We start from the raw sequence: 15,259 nt of genomic DNA, 5'->3' as shown, positions 1-15,259 counted from the left end.
CATCTCCCACCTCGATCTTCAAAGATCAATGATCACACAGATGAAATAATCAGAAGGCTCTCCTTAATTTGGGGAAAAATAAATAAAAACCTGCTGTAAACATCTTCCAAATCGTCAGTTGGCCTATCTATTTGATCTTTCGAAAAACTCACATAATCCTTTCCGCTCGTCAAATTATGTCGCCTCTATTTTGCGTGAATACGACTAAACCAATAGAACTATATTGTCGGTACAAACAAGTCTCAATTTGTTCCCAAGGGTCACCCCTCGTGCGCATCAAAATTATACTCAACCTATGCGTTGTATCTCGTATGCTGCACCCTGCATTTGCTACCATGATTTGACTATTTGAAGGAAACACTAATTGTTTGCAGAAAGATCATCAAAGATTGCAAAATGCCTTCCTAGAAATGTAAGTTACACGACCATGAAATGTCAAGCATAACTATGTTAACATTGTTATGACATTATCATGGCGAGAGCTTAGGAGTTCCATTCACAAATCAGCATTTAACACACCAAGTCCAAGGGACAAGGGACAAGGGGGAAAATGAAGAAAGAGAAGAACGAGCGTAAATTATACCTGCGAACCAAAATTTTGCCAAAGATGAACACAAATTTTAACCCTGGAGAATCTCATATTCAGTTCAGCTTGAATAGATGATAGCTATCCTTTGATTGCACCCCACATTGTAGCCCACGACCATATCTAGAACAGATAAAGACCGGTTATACATCAGCTTCCTAAGTTTCAAAACCAGCAGTCCCATTTATTACTCATCCAATGTAGGAGCAGCAAATGTTCAGAATCAGTACCGCTTCGCATCCGTAGGTAGGAATAGCTCCAAGTTAAAGACCCACATTCCCTCTGATGCATCTCATTGTGCACAAAGTATCATCTTTCGCATGCTACCAATTTTAGATCTTTATCAGTGCATGATGCCCAGAAGCCAATCCTATATCGGCCCTTGCCCTTCGAATATGATTCATAGAATCCAATCCAATCTGAGATGAAATCCAAGATGATGCTATTCCCAATACAACACAGAGAAAAATGCAAAATTCTCAAAAAATTACGACACCAGATGAATACTTATGGCTTACCTTCAACTCACATTGCCCATCAAAAATCTTGATTAGCTGGTACAAGCTTCAACAACTTGGCGAGATCATATGACTTGAATTCTTTGCCATAACACAGACTTAAATCTAGAGGTGTTTTTCCATCCTGAAACAAATTAGCCAAGAACTATATTACAAAAGAAGATAGAACAGATTTAATCTTCAACTCTCGGCAGGAAACCAAAATCAATTATGAACAGACACTGACAATAAGAAGTAAAGCTATTAGATAGTCTTCTTTTATTCATCAACAATTTATGCATGGTCAAATACATCACAGGCTTGAAGCCGCAAGAATGAACTTAAAGTGTTAAAGTAGACCCATAAACAAGGCAACCTTTTGGTAAGTCACTAATTCATCTACATATTGTTGAAGAATTTGTCAAGATACCTTAGTTGTTCTGGTTTTATCAGCTCCATTGACCAACAAAATTTTCGCAATATCTCTATTTCTACTCTGCATAGAGATGTGCAGCGGAGTCCATCCTTCCTGTAAAATGACATAAAACATAGCGTCATAAGGATTCATAAAGATTCATATTCACCAAGAAGAGGAATGAGTACACAAAAGAAAGGTGAGCCATACTCACATTATCTGCTACATTAACATCAACCTTGTACTTGATGAGCAGCTTCACAGTTTGCATGGCACTTACCTGAACAGCATAATGAAGCGGGGTAGCACCATCCTACCACAATATCAATAAGTAAGACCGCCGTTGCATCAGAACACATGAGTAAAAGTCCGGAAACTGCTACAGAGATCCAGAACAATGAAATGAAGTTGCATACCCAATCTCTAACATGAGGATCAGCACCTTTCCTCAGCAGATGACTAATAACAGCCTCCTTTTTGCCAATTATTGCCTTGTGCAGGGCAGTAAGACCATACTGTGGACGTAAACCGTCGAGTGTCAATCTGAGGGAAAAAAAGAAGGTGGAGGAAACGAGCCGGGGAGATCCTAAAACTTGCCTCATCGACAGCATCAATATCAAGACCATTTTCAAGCAGCTTGTCCATGAAAGGTATCTGTCCGGCTAGCGCAAGAGTATGGAGGGGGTTCCATTTTGACTGAGAACATGAAATGAAAACTAGCTAAGATATAGCCCGATATGCCGATTGTACCGGATTAATACAGGAAGATGTAAAACTTAAACCAAGAGAATTCAAACAGCTCAAACAGTCAATGCAGTGCCAAAGAGATCAACTGTCGATCAAAAGAACTCGAACCCGAGTGTACAATTTTTACCGTCGATATTTTTGCCAAATTAGGAGTGGGATTGTCACGCAGAACAGCACTTTCCTCTGGTCCTAAGAGCAGTTCAACCTCTGCAACAGCAAATTAAACACGAAAAACGATCAACGGGTCCTCACTGAGAAGACGATGAAACCGGGAAAAAGAAAAAGAAAAAAAAGAAAGAGCAGAGAGAACCCCTTATACCTTTCACCAATTCCTCCTCGTACTTGTCCGGCGAAGACATGCCAACACCGGAAGCAAGGCCCACGGCGTCGTCCCCGTCCTGTTCCCAGTCGCTCTCGTCTCCTTCTTCGTCGTCGTCGTAATCACTGCCACTTCCGTCGTCGGGGTCTTCCCAGACGCCTTGCCGCCGGGTCTTCGAAGGAGAAACTCTCTTGGGGTTGGACGCGCGCGTGATTGACGCGAAAGAATGCGAGCGCCCTCTGTTTGTCGCTGCGAAAAGCGAGGTTTTGGAGGTAGCGGAGCAGAATTTCGAACGAAGTGTGGAAGCACAAGGAGGCGGGAGACATCTGTAGTCCAGGATGGACGCTGTGGAAAGCCAAGAAGCCGCCATTGTTGTTTGGTTTCTAACTGTTCGACAAAATGTCAGAGAGAGAGAGCGAGAGAGCGAGAGCGAGCGCTGCGCTTTCTTGGCGCGACAGAACAAAAATTCATATTATCGTTACAAAACCTCTCGCCAATTTTAAGAGTATCGTCGGCCATTTTGTTCCATGAAAAACTCGATTTATCTTCGAATTTTCTAGTATTTGGACGCTGAAAAATTAATCGATCAACAAAAGACGTTCTACATTGGCTGAAAATAAAGAGTCTAGATTGAAAAAATGATTTCTTCTTCTAGTAAAAAGGAAATCATTTTTCTTTCCCGAATTTTTGCTACGTGTCCAAATGAGCTTTCATCAAATTTTTTTCCCGATACGTCTCATTTTTTTTTCTTTTATAAACTCGTCCATCATAATATATTTTGCTCGTGTTTTTCGACATTCCGAACCGAAAAACACCAACATATATTGTATATTTTACAAATATGACTTCATAATTCTTTCCTAATTCTTTTGCGAATTTTATTATTTCAATGGATTACAGAATAAACAAAAAAAAATACGTCAAATTCTAATTTGTTAGTCTTTAGGGAAAATTCCAATTAAGGACCCAAGTGGGGCTTTTTTCTCAAAAAAGGATCCAAAGTGGACATAGTGTCAAATAAGGGGCCGAAGTGCCCAATCAGTCTCAAATAAGAACTCGAAGTGCCCAATTAGTCTCAAGTAAGGGCCTGAGTTCACCGGCTGGTCGAATGCTTGCCGACCAGCGAGCACGGTTACTGTTCTGGCAATCGGAAAAGGGCAGTTTTGTCTTTTTTTTTCTTTTCCTTTTACTTTTCTGTTTTTTTTTTCTTCTCTTCCCTCCGCCCGCCATAGCCGGGCTGGCGACCTTCGCCGGCCTCAGGCGGAGGCCGCCCTTGCCGGCGTCAGGCGAGGGCCGCCCTCGCCTGGGCTCGGCGGGCGAGGGTCGCCCGACGCGGCGAGGGTCGCCCGACTCCGGCGAGGGTCGCCCGCCCGCCTAGCCTGGTGAGGGCCGCCTCGCCGTCCAGGCGAGGACGACCCGTGCCGGTGTCGGGCGGGCGAGGTCGACCCTCGCCAGATCGGGCGAGGTCGACTCTCGCCATATCTGACGAGGGCAACCCTCGCCCTCGCCCGAGCACCGGGCGGGCGAGGGCGACCCTTGCCGGGCGTTAGGGCGGCCCTCGGCCCAGGCTAGGCGGGCAAGGGTCGCCCTTGCCCGACGCCGGTGAGGGTCGCCCTCGCCCGCCCAGCCCAGTTGAGGGTCGCCGGCGTCGGCCAAGGGCGAGGGTTGCCCTTGCCGGATCTGGCGAGGGTCGACCTCGCCCGCCCAGCCCAAGCGAGGGCCGCCCTCGCCCGACACCGGCGACCTCCGCCGGCTATGGCCGGCGGAGGGAAGAGAAGGAAAAAAACAAAAAAGGAAAAGGAAAAAAAAGAAGAAAAAGACGAAACTGCCATTTTCCGGTCGTCGGAATAGTAACAGTGCTCGCCGGCCGGCAAACATTTGACCGGCCGACAAACCCAAGCCCTTACTTGAGACTAATTACTTGAGACTAATTGGGCACTTCGAATCCTTATTTGAGACTGATTGGACATTTCAAACCCTTATTTGACATTATGTCCATTTGTGGTCTTTTTTTGAGAAAAAGACCCCACTTGGGATCCTTAATTGGAATTTTCCCTAGTCTTTACATGTCATTTTTTTTTAAGGATATAAGCTTCCTCCAGTGGATTCACTTGTTTTCAAGTACCACAAACAAATTTTCTCAACTAGTTTCGGTGCAAACAAAGACCAGAAAATGGTACTTTCTTCCAAATCGAATTTCCTGAAGAACAATTTCCAGCGGCAAATCATATTCAGTGAAACAAACAGATTCGTTTCACAAAAAAAAGAGAATAACATATTAACAACTGAAGCATGAGAAACACTACTTATCGCCTCCATCATGCACTTTTTAACTGGTCCAACATGATTATCCACTTCAGGAAATCAACAACTGAGTTTTTCATTACCTAACAACAAAGCCTTGAACATAAGAACAACGACGCCATTGTCTCGGAGGAAATTGGCAGTTTGCATAATTTACATGTCATTACTCTTTCCGCCAACACATGTTGATGCAGTTTTTTTCTTGTAGCAATGCAAGTCCCATTCTTTCCACAACAATCTGAGGGCAACAAACAGGAAGCAGGTGATGGCTCCATGGTCGAGCTATTTCCGGCCACAATCCACTTCGACTTGACCATCTGCAAATCAACAGAAAAAACAATTAAAGTTACCATGAAGATCGATATCTGATGCCCAGGGAACCGGAGTCATCATAATCTCAGAGAGAAGAAAGCCGCACCCATGAGAGAAATAGCTAGATTTGCCTGAGCATCGGCTTCGGAGTTGAATTCCTAGAAAATGGGAAAGAGAGCTTTTTCACAATTAAAATCCTAGAGTGGAGATGACATTCAACGTGAGGGGAAAGATTAGTGTTTGTACCCTACGAACGTGGTCAATCTGAAAAGTGGTAAACCTGTCCTTGAGCTCTTTGGCCACCTTACACAAGTCGGCCATTTTCTGGTTCTTTAGTTTCCATTTTCCCTGAACCTGTTGCATAGGCATTTCTTTAAGGAGAGAGCAGAGGAATAAGATATACAACTCAATGGAATAGCAAGCAAGAGAAGCCAAGCATCCAAAGAGCTTGAGCAAGACTGCCAAGAGAGATTGCCGTTGTGGAGACAAATTTATAAGCAACTTGACTAACAAGCATCAAGCATGTTCACCTACATGTCTAGTAGTTACTCAAGCATATTTGATATACAAGGTACTTCAGGAACTCACTGCTCAATGGTCCAAAGTCTCAGCACACAGAAAGTATTCTAAGAGATGATATCATAACAATTCAAAAGAAATGGAATACAATTACACTTCTCCCAAAGAAAAAGATCATATGAGTAGCCCAGAAGAAAAAAATTATTGAAGAAAAATTAAAATATAAACACCACAGTATATAGGTAAAGGATGAGGGGACATCCAATAAAATGACAAACCTGCATACAGACAAGCATTGAATCCCCACGGACTTGAATTTTCTTAAACCCTTTCTGTAAAGCTTGTCCCAATCCCAAAATTAAAGCCCGATATTCAGCGGCGTTATTAGTTGCGATTCCCAGACCTTCACGCACCCGCCAAACCTACCAAAAACTCAGGGTCCAGAGTAGTAATTTTAAAAGCAAGGCATATAAGATTAGGCGATCCAAGTGATTGCATACCAAACTCCCATCATCAGCACGCAGGATAGCTCCTGCACCAGCCGGTCCAGGGTTTCCTCTTGAAGCTCCATCAAATTCTAGTGAGCAAGAACTCTGCTTGGGAAGAGCAGAGAGGGGAGAGAGATAAATTATATACCACGAGGCAAACATACAGCAAATAGAAATGCTTTAAAAACACATGAATAGATATAAAAACAACACAGAATACATATTAAAGTTAAGATTTAATTCTAAAATGGCTAGATGAAACAGAAAATTTTCTTAAGTAGAACTTATTTACATTTGCAGATCAAGGAACAATTAATCCCAAAACAACAGCGACACTTTCACCAACCTGGCTTTAAAAAGTTAACATATGATGACAAGATATGCAAAATAGAAATGTTTTTCAGTCTGTAACCTACACAATTGGAAGATGCTGGCTGACTTGCAATACCATCATTTAACTTCAAATGTTTGCTCTGATAATTGATCAAAGCTGAAGTTGGTCCCACCGCCTGCTGTTAGACAAATAAGATATAGATCAACCAAGCTACTAAGCATACGATCAAGCCAAACAGTGAGGATCAGGACAAGTATGTTGAGCTCCCCGCTTTTACTGACAAACTAAATGGGAAGTATAAACTCTAAAACAACATGCATCATGTACTCTTACAACAAAAATCCAGAAACACCATGCATAAGGCTTATCAACCAGGCTCTTATAAAAAAGAATAATGCCAACAAGAATGGTAAGGAAGCTTGTTCCATTGTTAATGATATGCAGCGCTCAAGAGATGAGATTAGGGATCAACTCTAGGAAGTAGGGACGATAATTTGAGTATCAGTCCCAATATTCCTGCCTGGCTTCCGCTCCATCTGTTAACTGTCAAGCAATGTGTTCTTATAAAATATCCAGCATCTCAAATAATTATTGTCCATCCAATAGGCTCGAAATTTTAGTAATTGCTCTAAAGTACTGCAACTCCATGTGGAACCAAACATCAAAATTTCTAGACACCGACTGAAAAGTCTCAAATAAATTTTTGTTAAACATTTTAACTCACCTTATGGTCCCACTGAAGCGCTTCCACTGATCTCTTTGTAGGCAGTGCCTTGTCAGATGATGCTCCTCTCGTAAAGGCAGGTTGCTGCAGGAAAATAATGGAAGAATAAACAGTAAGATTCCATCATATCTCCTTTCAGCGAGCTAACAAATAGTGCTCTCTACTAGTATTGGGCATTCATGAATTAACGTCTTCAAAAAACACAAAAGGAAGAGATTTCTCAGTATCATAGTCTGTCAATCGTACCAGGCATTTTAGGTCTCAGACTCGGATTAAGATACTACTAAGGCTAAAAGCAATCACCTAACCTAATCAACCAAATAAAAGCTTCTCTCCATCATGGGAGAGCCTGAAGATGAATAAGTCAGAAAGAGAAGTGAATGACAGACAAGCAGCATCCTAATTTAACTCATTAACAACAGCCAGCCAAAATTTAACTGAAATTTGACACCTCTACCAATTAGACTAATCAAAAGATATCGTCTCCGCAATGAAGCACTTCAAATTATGAAGAAGCATTGATAATTTTTGCTATCTAACCTGAAATGGGCAATGAACAAGTCCACCGAAAATATCATTTTTCAAGTTGGCGGCATTAATAGTATAAGAAGCATTCTTAAGACCATGTGACCTGAGATATTCCTCCGCCTCCTCTGCTAGACCATGGCCCTTATACACACTCAGAGATGGAGAATGTACCTACAAGGAGGAGGAAAAGATCTCAGTTTAAATAATGTGCAAAATCATTTTTACGCCACAACACAAGAAATTGGTCATTCCATTTATCTTTGAGGCAGGACAACCGTGCGAGATTATGCTCTCACGAGAATACAATAAAAAAACCGGAGCAGGAGAGGTTGATTGTCTGACCACCATAGTGGAGAATGCGCAGCAAGATTAAAGACACCTCAGTAGCAAGCTCACGATATCTTAAAACCAAGCGAAGAATTCCAGAACTGGAACCAAATCGAGGACATATTGTTCAATTATACTGCATCTTCAACCTAAGATCAAGCATGACTTATTACAATATGCACCCCGACAACCAATAATTGTGGCCAGCACAAATTATAACACAAAAAACTACAACCCCGGAGATGCAGGGGTTAATGTGCCAAAGTGTTTCTGGCGAATTTTTATCGATGGACCACCGCCACCGGTTGGTGAACACCATATGACTGCTAAATGAAGGAGATCACCCAAGAGGCACTCTATGCTCTAGGAACATACAAGTAATGCGGCATCAAATGGAATTCAGCTGAAACTATTCATCCCTTAAGTGCATCCATCAAGGGCAGTTTTCCTTGTTTAAAGGGCTTAAATTCAAATGGGTGTCTGATTTTATATATATAAACAAAGCTTATTACATGAATATAACTCTAAAGTGATGAACTTCACCACAAGACTATACACAGGCAACGGGGAGTTAGCATGAGAAGAAATTTACAGAAGACCCAGCTTGAGCTTGGCAATCGCTCAGGTTCCTGTAGATGCCAATTAGATCCCCCTTCTTCACAACGTAAAATGCGCCCTCGTCTTCCTGCTTCGACATCGCCCGGCGCGAAAAGGCTTCAACTCCGGCGGCAACTGCGCGAGCCAAAGACAAACTCATGATCGTGCAGTGGTAACTTGTCACAAACAAGAATAGCAATACAAACAGCTTTGATCTCAGTGGGTGCAGCAGAAGCCCTAGCAAAAATAGACAAAAAGGGAGAAATCTCGACGAAGAAAGGAGCAAGTACGGAGCGAGCGATTAGGGAGAACTCGGAACCGAGCGGCGGTAAGGAACAGCTACGGCGGCTTCTTTCCCAGTTCCGGCCGTCGTAGCAGTCGAGCTCGGCTTGCTTTGGGCAACGCTGTGCAGTTCTTCAAATCGCCTCTAGAGTTCTTGCGAACAGATGAATATATATGGAAAATAAAGATTTATTTTTTTCGGGAAAAACAAATGATTTTGAAAATTTATATCGTTAAAAATAATTAATTAATAAAAAATATTTTTAAATTTATTTCATTTATCTATTTTTGGAAGAGATATGGACGATCATTTTTTAAAATTCTAAATTATTCATTTTTCGTAAACCTAAAAGGTTAATTCTATGACCCAAAGGTCCATGTCCCGTGAACTTTTTACCTTGATCAATGTAACAAATCACAATCGTTTGGAGAAAGAAAATTGACATGTAAAATCACACCTTAATTTTTTATAAACATTTCAAGTTAAAAATATTCTTTTTGCTTTTTTTTAAAGTTTTTATTGCCGTGCACAAACAAACCCCTCGTACCCCATCAATTTTTTTTACAAAAAAGAGAAGAAGATCGTATACTTATCCTTGGTCTTGGAAATTATGTATTATATTTCAACTTTTCTTTTGTTAATTAGATCCCTAAACTATATATTTTTTTAATTTGTAAATCCTTTTGATAAACATGCAAATTGTAAGATTTTATCTAGTATTAAGCATTGACATATTTAATTAGGAAAATAAATGGGCTGAAAATATTCGAATTCGAGACCTCCTATTGTGATAGAATGTAGAACCTATTACTTTAATAGAATATAATATTTTGCGGAACTGCTGTCAACTATTCTAAAAGTTTAAGTTATTAAATGAATGTTTAGTTTAGTATTTAAATATGTAATCACAAATAAAAATACAGGGTAATTATCACATGAGCAATGCCTAAGCGCTAAATAGAGCAATCGATAATGTGCATGGACTTTTAGCTGGCCATCACCACCATGGCGTCGCGAAGTGAACTTTTGTTGTCAAAATCAAGTGTTGTTGTGACCTCCTTTTTCCAATCTCTCTTTGTTTTACGTGTTTCTAATTTTTTCCGCGTTTTAAAAAACATTGTTAACAATTGTCCTTATAGCATTGGTTAAATACCTATTTAAAATGAATTTGTGATTTTTAATTTATTATTCTCTTCGTGTTATGCGTAATCGATGCATGAAAATCAAAACATCACAATCGTAATAACTATGTCTACTAACAAGCCATAAAGTAATCCTTTATTTAGATTCCATTGAAGGTTCTCGAGAGTTGCGTTTGATGCGGGCGTGCTACTTAACAACAACTCAGCCGTGTTGGTGCTATCTTAACAAATCAATCGGCTTTTCTAATAGAAGGACCCCGAGTGAAAATGAGAATTAGACATCTAAAGTTTCCATTGCAGCTGCCGAGTGAGAATGAGGCAACCATTTTTTCTTGGAGATCAGTAGAAAGTAAAATTTGAAGACGACAGCAACGAATTGTTCGCAGTCTGGACGCAAAAAGTAAAGGGAAGTTGCATGCAATGAGCCATCACAAGATATCAGAGAGCATACATCCTATACAGAAACTCCAACCATGATTTCAGAGTTGGTATGGCTTCTCATATCTCCAAATCTTCCCGACAAAACATACTGATCATTAAATGGACTTTCAGTATGCTTTGCAGGTAACCACACTGAAGAACAGATATACTACAAGCACAACTCCTGCAGACAGCATAAATGTAATGCATCCACACTTTCTACTGGCACAAATTCAGCAGCTCAATTTAAAGTTTCACTCGTATCAACATGGAACATAACAGTTGCAACAGCAGGAGTTGCGAACACCAAACTATAATGTCGTTTAGAACTTTCTCAAACTCCATTTCATGAACAAGAGTATATAGCAGCAGATGGTGCTAAAGAACCAGGTAATTTGATCGATATAGTGACTTGAATATGAGAAGTAACAATTGAAGACTACAAAGTCATAGATGTTAGGACTGCATATATCATACCTGATGGAAAAAATGAAGGCTTTCTAGATGCACATTGGAAGGTGGGCATGGCAGGCAATTTGCAAAATGGGTTAACACCACAAAATACCCCAAACCTGTACACTTGTGACAAATATACCCCAAACTTATTTTTTGACCGCCAAAAACACCAAACTGGTATAAATGTGACAAATTACCCAAAACTAATATTTTGACAACCAAAAACCCTAAATCAGTACATTTATGACAAATTTACCCCTGCTGGTTTCCGTTAAATTTGATTAATACCACGAAAAATCATAAACTAGTACACCTGTGACAAATGGAAGGTAAAACCCCAAACCGGTATACCTGTCAACTGTCACGTGTCATCAAACTCAGCAATTTGACGGTTACAATTTAACGGAAATTAATGAATGGTAAATTTGTAGCAGGTATACCAGTTTGGGGTCTTTTATGGTCAAAAAATTAGTTTGTGGTAAATTTATCACAGGTGTACCGGTTTAGGGTTTTCCGAGGTATTAACCCTTGCAAAATACACAAGAGTAGACCGGGTGACGCAATGTATGCAAAAATAGAAATCCACTAGGCAGATAGAACTGTTAAGCAAAAGCCGAAAGATAAGTCTGGCAAAGATGAAGAAAACAGCAAACAAATTGTTTCAAGGGACGTTTGGTTTTCCTTTTTCCTTCCATAAGAATGTGGCTCTCATAAAATAACACAATTAGCCTACGATAGGCATGCAAAGATGGCTGATAGAAAGCGGCAGGCCACTTTTTAGATGCCATTTTATCAAGTGGTTAGTTTGATGCTAGGCCCCAATAATTATTTAAACTAGTTCTCATACTAGTCAAAAAGAAAAAGCATATGACAGCTAGACATGCTTGTGCAAGTCACAGGAGCAACTCCAAGCCAGGATTACACAAGATTTTTCATCAAGGAGTAGGACCTGCCTGCATAGGGTGCTCCCTAGAGAACGCACAGCTAATGGTCGAATCCTGAAGGAAAATTCTCATCTATATGAAGAGAACATTCACAACACAGAGACCTGTATATAGAAATCTAGATTTCCATGGAAAGAACAGAGCATTCCAAGTTCCCACCATGAACAGAGAATCCAAGACACAAATATAGGCAATAAGTCTAATTAAAGAAGCAAGTCGTGCCAAGGGCCAATATTAAGCCAGAACTTCGATGAAAGTGCTGATTGTCATGAAGTAGTATACAAGGAGGATGACCATTTTGTAACCAGCTTCAGACAATATTCACCAACTAAATGTGAGAAAAATGGAAGCTAACTCAATTGTGCAATACAGCATCTCCACCTCAATACCAGATGAAATTCAGTGGAAGCAAAAGCACTAGAAACCACAAAATGCGGTCAATTGAACAAGAGGCCCACAGCCAAGATATATAACCTTCAAAGATTGTAAACCATACAGTCAGTGTGCGCAAAGCAATGGAAGGATGGAATTGGAATATCATCGCTGAACAATCACAGATACGCAACCTGAGACTTCACCATCAGGATATAAAGGTAAAAGCCATGCAGGTGAGTGAAGGGGGGAAACATGGCATGCAAAAAGTATATTCAGAGCATGTTATAGTATTAAGATAGGCGTGTCTAGAGTAGCTTAAGTCAGTATGATACCTCGGATCAAGGGCCAGAAATGTCTTTGGCCAATCACATACTAAGAGAGCCACCAAAACAACTACTCAGACAAACAAATTTCTTGCAAAAGTTACATTCATAATGTTAGTGGATTGTACCCAGTTTGGGATCATATTGCGAGCACCTAACAGGAGACGATAAGTTTGATAGATCCATATTGTCAACCTGCACAAGGTATTTATATGGTAAAGGTTGTACTGAGATTCTGTGGATTCATGCAAGAGGGTCAAAACCGCTGATTGGGGGAGCACTGAGTGATATTAGTCAGATCACAAGAATTTATCATCAAGAGTATTGCCTGTACAATTACCTAATGTAGTCACATTGACATCTTCAGCATAAGCAAACGAATCTTCAATCACAAAACATGGCTACTTATATGTGCTCAGCTGCCACCAATCTTCAAAAGCATGAAAAATTGCAGAGAGGCTATTCTCATAGTACCACCACCAATATGAGTTTTTAAACCCAATATTAAATAAATGCACCATGTTCAGAAGAGAACATGCGATTCAATCTTCATATCAACTGATCACAGAAGAGTATCCTCAAAATCTCATGCTTCTACAGTGTTACCTAGCACAAACGAGAACAGCTCCCTAACGGGCGAAAACTCCACTAACCCAATATCCACTCCATACCCGGCGACGGGCAACTTCAAGTCCCTCAACACGCAGAACCCCTCGGCCATCCGCGTCTTCGGCACGTCCTGCGCCACCGTGCAGTACGGGGTCCACGACTCGGGGCGGTACTCCTCCCCAACCTCGACGCCCTCCTTCTTCATCGCGTCGCACAGCTGGGAATGCAGCTGGAGGAGGGACATGTTCGCCTTGGGCGCGAGGAAGAGGACGTTGTTGTCGACCGGGAAGCTCCCGACCGCGAAGAAGGAGAGCGGGACGGGCTCCTGCCGCGCCGCGAAGCCCCGGACCACGCCCTCGAGCTTCGAGGGCTCGACGAAGGGGGTGGAGAAGAGGGTGATGTGGGGGCGAGCCTCGATCTCGATGAGCTGGGTGCTGATTTGGCGGCGGGCGAGCACGTTCCAGGCCTTGAGCACCTGGTTCTCGAGCGCCGGATCGAAGTAGAGCTCGATCGCATACCCCTGCGACATCGCGGTTCTCCCTCCCTCCCCGGAATCGGAGCGCCTCGTAAACCGCGCGATCCCCCCGAGGCGAAATCGAAGCTCCTCGGAGTCGATCGAGAAACGGGGAAATCGGCGAGATCGGAACAACCTCGAAGAGCGGCGGCGCGAGGCCAATCCGAAACCCTAGACGCCGGTCATTTCGGCCGGAGGATTTCTGCCGCCGCCGCCTCCGTGAGATCTCGCGAGACAGAGAATTCGAGAGGGCAGCGATGGAGATTGCGAAATGGCGGCGAGATGCGATCGAGCGAGCGAGCGAGAGAGACGGTGGCGGATAGGAGAAGATTGATTAAGACGGAGGAGAGAGAGAGAGGGAGAGGGTCTTAATCTTATAGTAATCTTATAGTAAAATCGAGGTTAATATTACTAAGATTGATTTACGAGTATTGGTTATAAATTATTTTAAAAGCATTTTTTTTAAGGGTTTTGTATTTCTTTCTATCGTTTTTATACAATTTCGTGTAAAATTTCGCTATCTCGTGGTAGTCATGGTTGTGTTGATGATGGTCTAAAGGACCGTGGGTGAAATCTCTAGAGAAATGATTTTTTCATAATAAATTTATTTGGCTATGAAGTTATTAAAATGATATTTGGACCGTGGAATCGCGTTGATTTATTTAAATAACATTTCATTATAATGACAGTTCTCATGCGGGTGTTTTTAGAGGTTATAAGTTCTCACAATATGTTATTGATATATTGACTCGATCTTATTATGTGAAATATTATTAAATTAATCTTTTTAAGATCGATATTTTAAGCGCAACAAGAGATAGTTGATTATATTTGTAATAATAACTGTTTTCTTTTTTATCTTATCCCTTAAATATATACATGATGCATATTGAATTATGAATTATATGCTCGTTGCACTTTCTAATATTTATATATATTAACACTAAAATATGTACGTTAACTATAGAGTTGTCAGTTAAATTTATTATGAAACCATTTTTGATTAGCCGTTAGAACATGACAAGCGTTGTTCAATAAAAATGATATTGATGAACATTTACTTAGAATAACCGCTTTTTTATTAAGACAAAACACATTAAATGATTTTATCGTTTATTTATTTGTACTTATTTTTGGTCAACGATTTTATCGTTTATGAGTCAACGACAAAATCACCAAGTCGTCGCCGCCTTCGACTTCCTACCCCCCACCATCTTACACAACCTCACGTCCTGAGATCTGAGGTCGCGCGACGACCTTAAACCTCTGGCCAAGGCCCGGTGGTGCGGGCAAGCGGCGATGACCATTCGTGGTGTTATGGCTGAGTGATGGCGGCGAGCTGTGGTTGTGTATTGGTGGTGATGGTAGTTCGGCAGCGGCGGCGGCGCGAGTGGGTGGTGGTGGTTGTCAAGGGTGCTTGTGCCAGCTGGCCGTGGTCGCGCAGGGCCGGTGGAGTTGGGAGTTGCTCAGTCCATGACGGCGGCGGAAATGGTAGT

At 41.5% G+C, this 15,259-nt stretch overlaps 3 protein-coding genes across 9 annotated transcripts; all 3 read right to left on the bottom strand.

Annotated features, from left to right (window-relative positions):
• Nucleotides 1-551: 551 nt before the first annotated feature.
• On the bottom strand, nt 552-3,067 carry LOC115670293 (ankyrin repeat domain-containing protein EMB506, chloroplastic). 2 transcript variants are annotated; one of them, XM_030591529.2, is made up of 8 exons: nt 2,565-3,067; nt 2,373-2,452; nt 2,096-2,194; nt 1,915-2,013; nt 1,713-1,811; nt 1,514-1,612; nt 1,105-1,228; nt 552-1,005 (listed from the first exon to the last, which is right to left on the bottom strand). In XM_030591529.2, the coding sequence occupies exons 1-7, from the start codon at nt 2,932-2,934 to the stop codon at nt 1,124-1,126; spliced, it is 951 nt and encodes a 316-aa protein (XP_030447389.2). In that variant the 5' UTR covers nt 2,935-3,067; the 3' UTR covers nt 552-1,005; nt 1,105-1,123. The 2 variants fall into 2 exon arrangements, with proteins under 2 accessions (XP_030447389.2, XP_030447388.2); XM_030591528.2 differs by having other exon boundaries at nt 552-1,228.
• Nucleotides 3,068-4,816: 1,749 nt separating this feature from the next.
• Nucleotides 4,817-9,172, bottom strand: LOC115670292 (uncharacterized). 6 transcript variants are annotated; one of them, XM_056320650.1, is made up of 10 exons: nt 9,017-9,172; nt 8,693-8,832; nt 7,786-7,944; nt 7,246-7,329; nt 6,604-6,699; nt 6,200-6,292; nt 5,978-6,121; nt 5,427-5,534; nt 5,287-5,338; nt 4,817-5,185 (listed from the first exon to the last, which is right to left on the bottom strand). In XM_056320650.1, the coding sequence occupies exons 2-10, from the start codon at nt 8,795-8,797 to the stop codon at nt 5,151-5,153; spliced, it is 876 nt and encodes a 291-aa protein (XP_056176625.1). In that variant the 5' UTR covers nt 8,798-8,832; nt 9,017-9,172; the 3' UTR covers nt 4,817-5,150. The 6 variants fall into 6 exon arrangements, with proteins under 6 accessions (XP_056176625.1, XP_056176629.1, XP_056176628.1 ...); XM_056320654.1 differs by having other exon boundaries at nt 5,461-5,534; XM_056320653.1 differs by having other exon boundaries at nt 6,604-6,696.
• Nucleotides 9,173-13,125: 3,953 nt separating this feature from the next.
• LOC115670294 (uncharacterized) lies at nt 13,126-14,105 on the bottom strand. The gene has a single exon (XM_030591530.2). The coding sequence runs from the start codon at nt 13,776-13,778 to the stop codon at nt 13,227-13,229; it is 552 nt and encodes a 183-aa protein (XP_030447390.1). The 5' UTR covers nt 13,779-14,105; the 3' UTR covers nt 13,126-13,226.
• Between the last annotated feature and the right edge of the window lie 1,154 nt (nt 14,106-15,259).

The sequence above is a fragment of the Syzygium oleosum genome, unplaced genomic scaffold (genome assembly GCF_021117445.2).
Source record: "Syzygium oleosum isolate NSW1041296 unplaced genomic scaffold, Sole_v2.1 Sole_v2.20, whole genome shotgun sequence".
Taxonomy (NCBI): Eukaryota; Viridiplantae; Streptophyta; class Magnoliopsida; order Myrtales; family Myrtaceae; genus Syzygium; species Syzygium oleosum.
Note: the sequence above shows the minus strand (reverse complement) of the source record. Positions and strands in the feature narration are given on the sequence as shown.

Bases quoted from the DNA above. Each gene is read 5' to 3' on its own strand.
- LOC115670292 (XM_056320650.1), bottom strand. From the start codon at position 8,797: ATGTCGAAGCAGGAAGACGAGGGCGCATTTTACGTTGTGAAGAAGGGG. The intron at 7,330-7,785 runs GTTAGATAGCAA...ATTTTCCTGCAG, and splicing joins TTGTTCATTGCCCATTTCAG to CAACCTGCCTTTACGAGAGG. The intron at 6,700-7,245 runs GTGAGTTAAAAT...TTTGTCTAACAG, and splicing joins CGCTTCAGTGGGACCATAAG to CAGGCGGTGGGACCAACTTC.
- LOC115670294 (XM_030591530.2), bottom strand. From the start codon at position 13,778: ATGTCGCAGGGGTATGCGATCGAGCTCTACTTCGATCCGGCGCTCGAG.
- LOC115670293 (XM_030591528.2), bottom strand. From the start codon at position 2,934: ATGGCGGCTTCTTGGCTTTCCACAGCGTCCATCCTGGACTACAGATGT. The intron at 2,195-2,372 runs GTAAAAATTGTA...TCATGTTCTCAG, and splicing joins ATTTGGCAAAAATATCGACG to TCAAAATGGAACCCCCTCCA. The intron at 2,014-2,095 runs GCAAGTTTTAGG...TTACGTCCACAG, and splicing joins ATATTGATGCTGTCGATGAG to TATGGTCTTACTGCCCTGCA.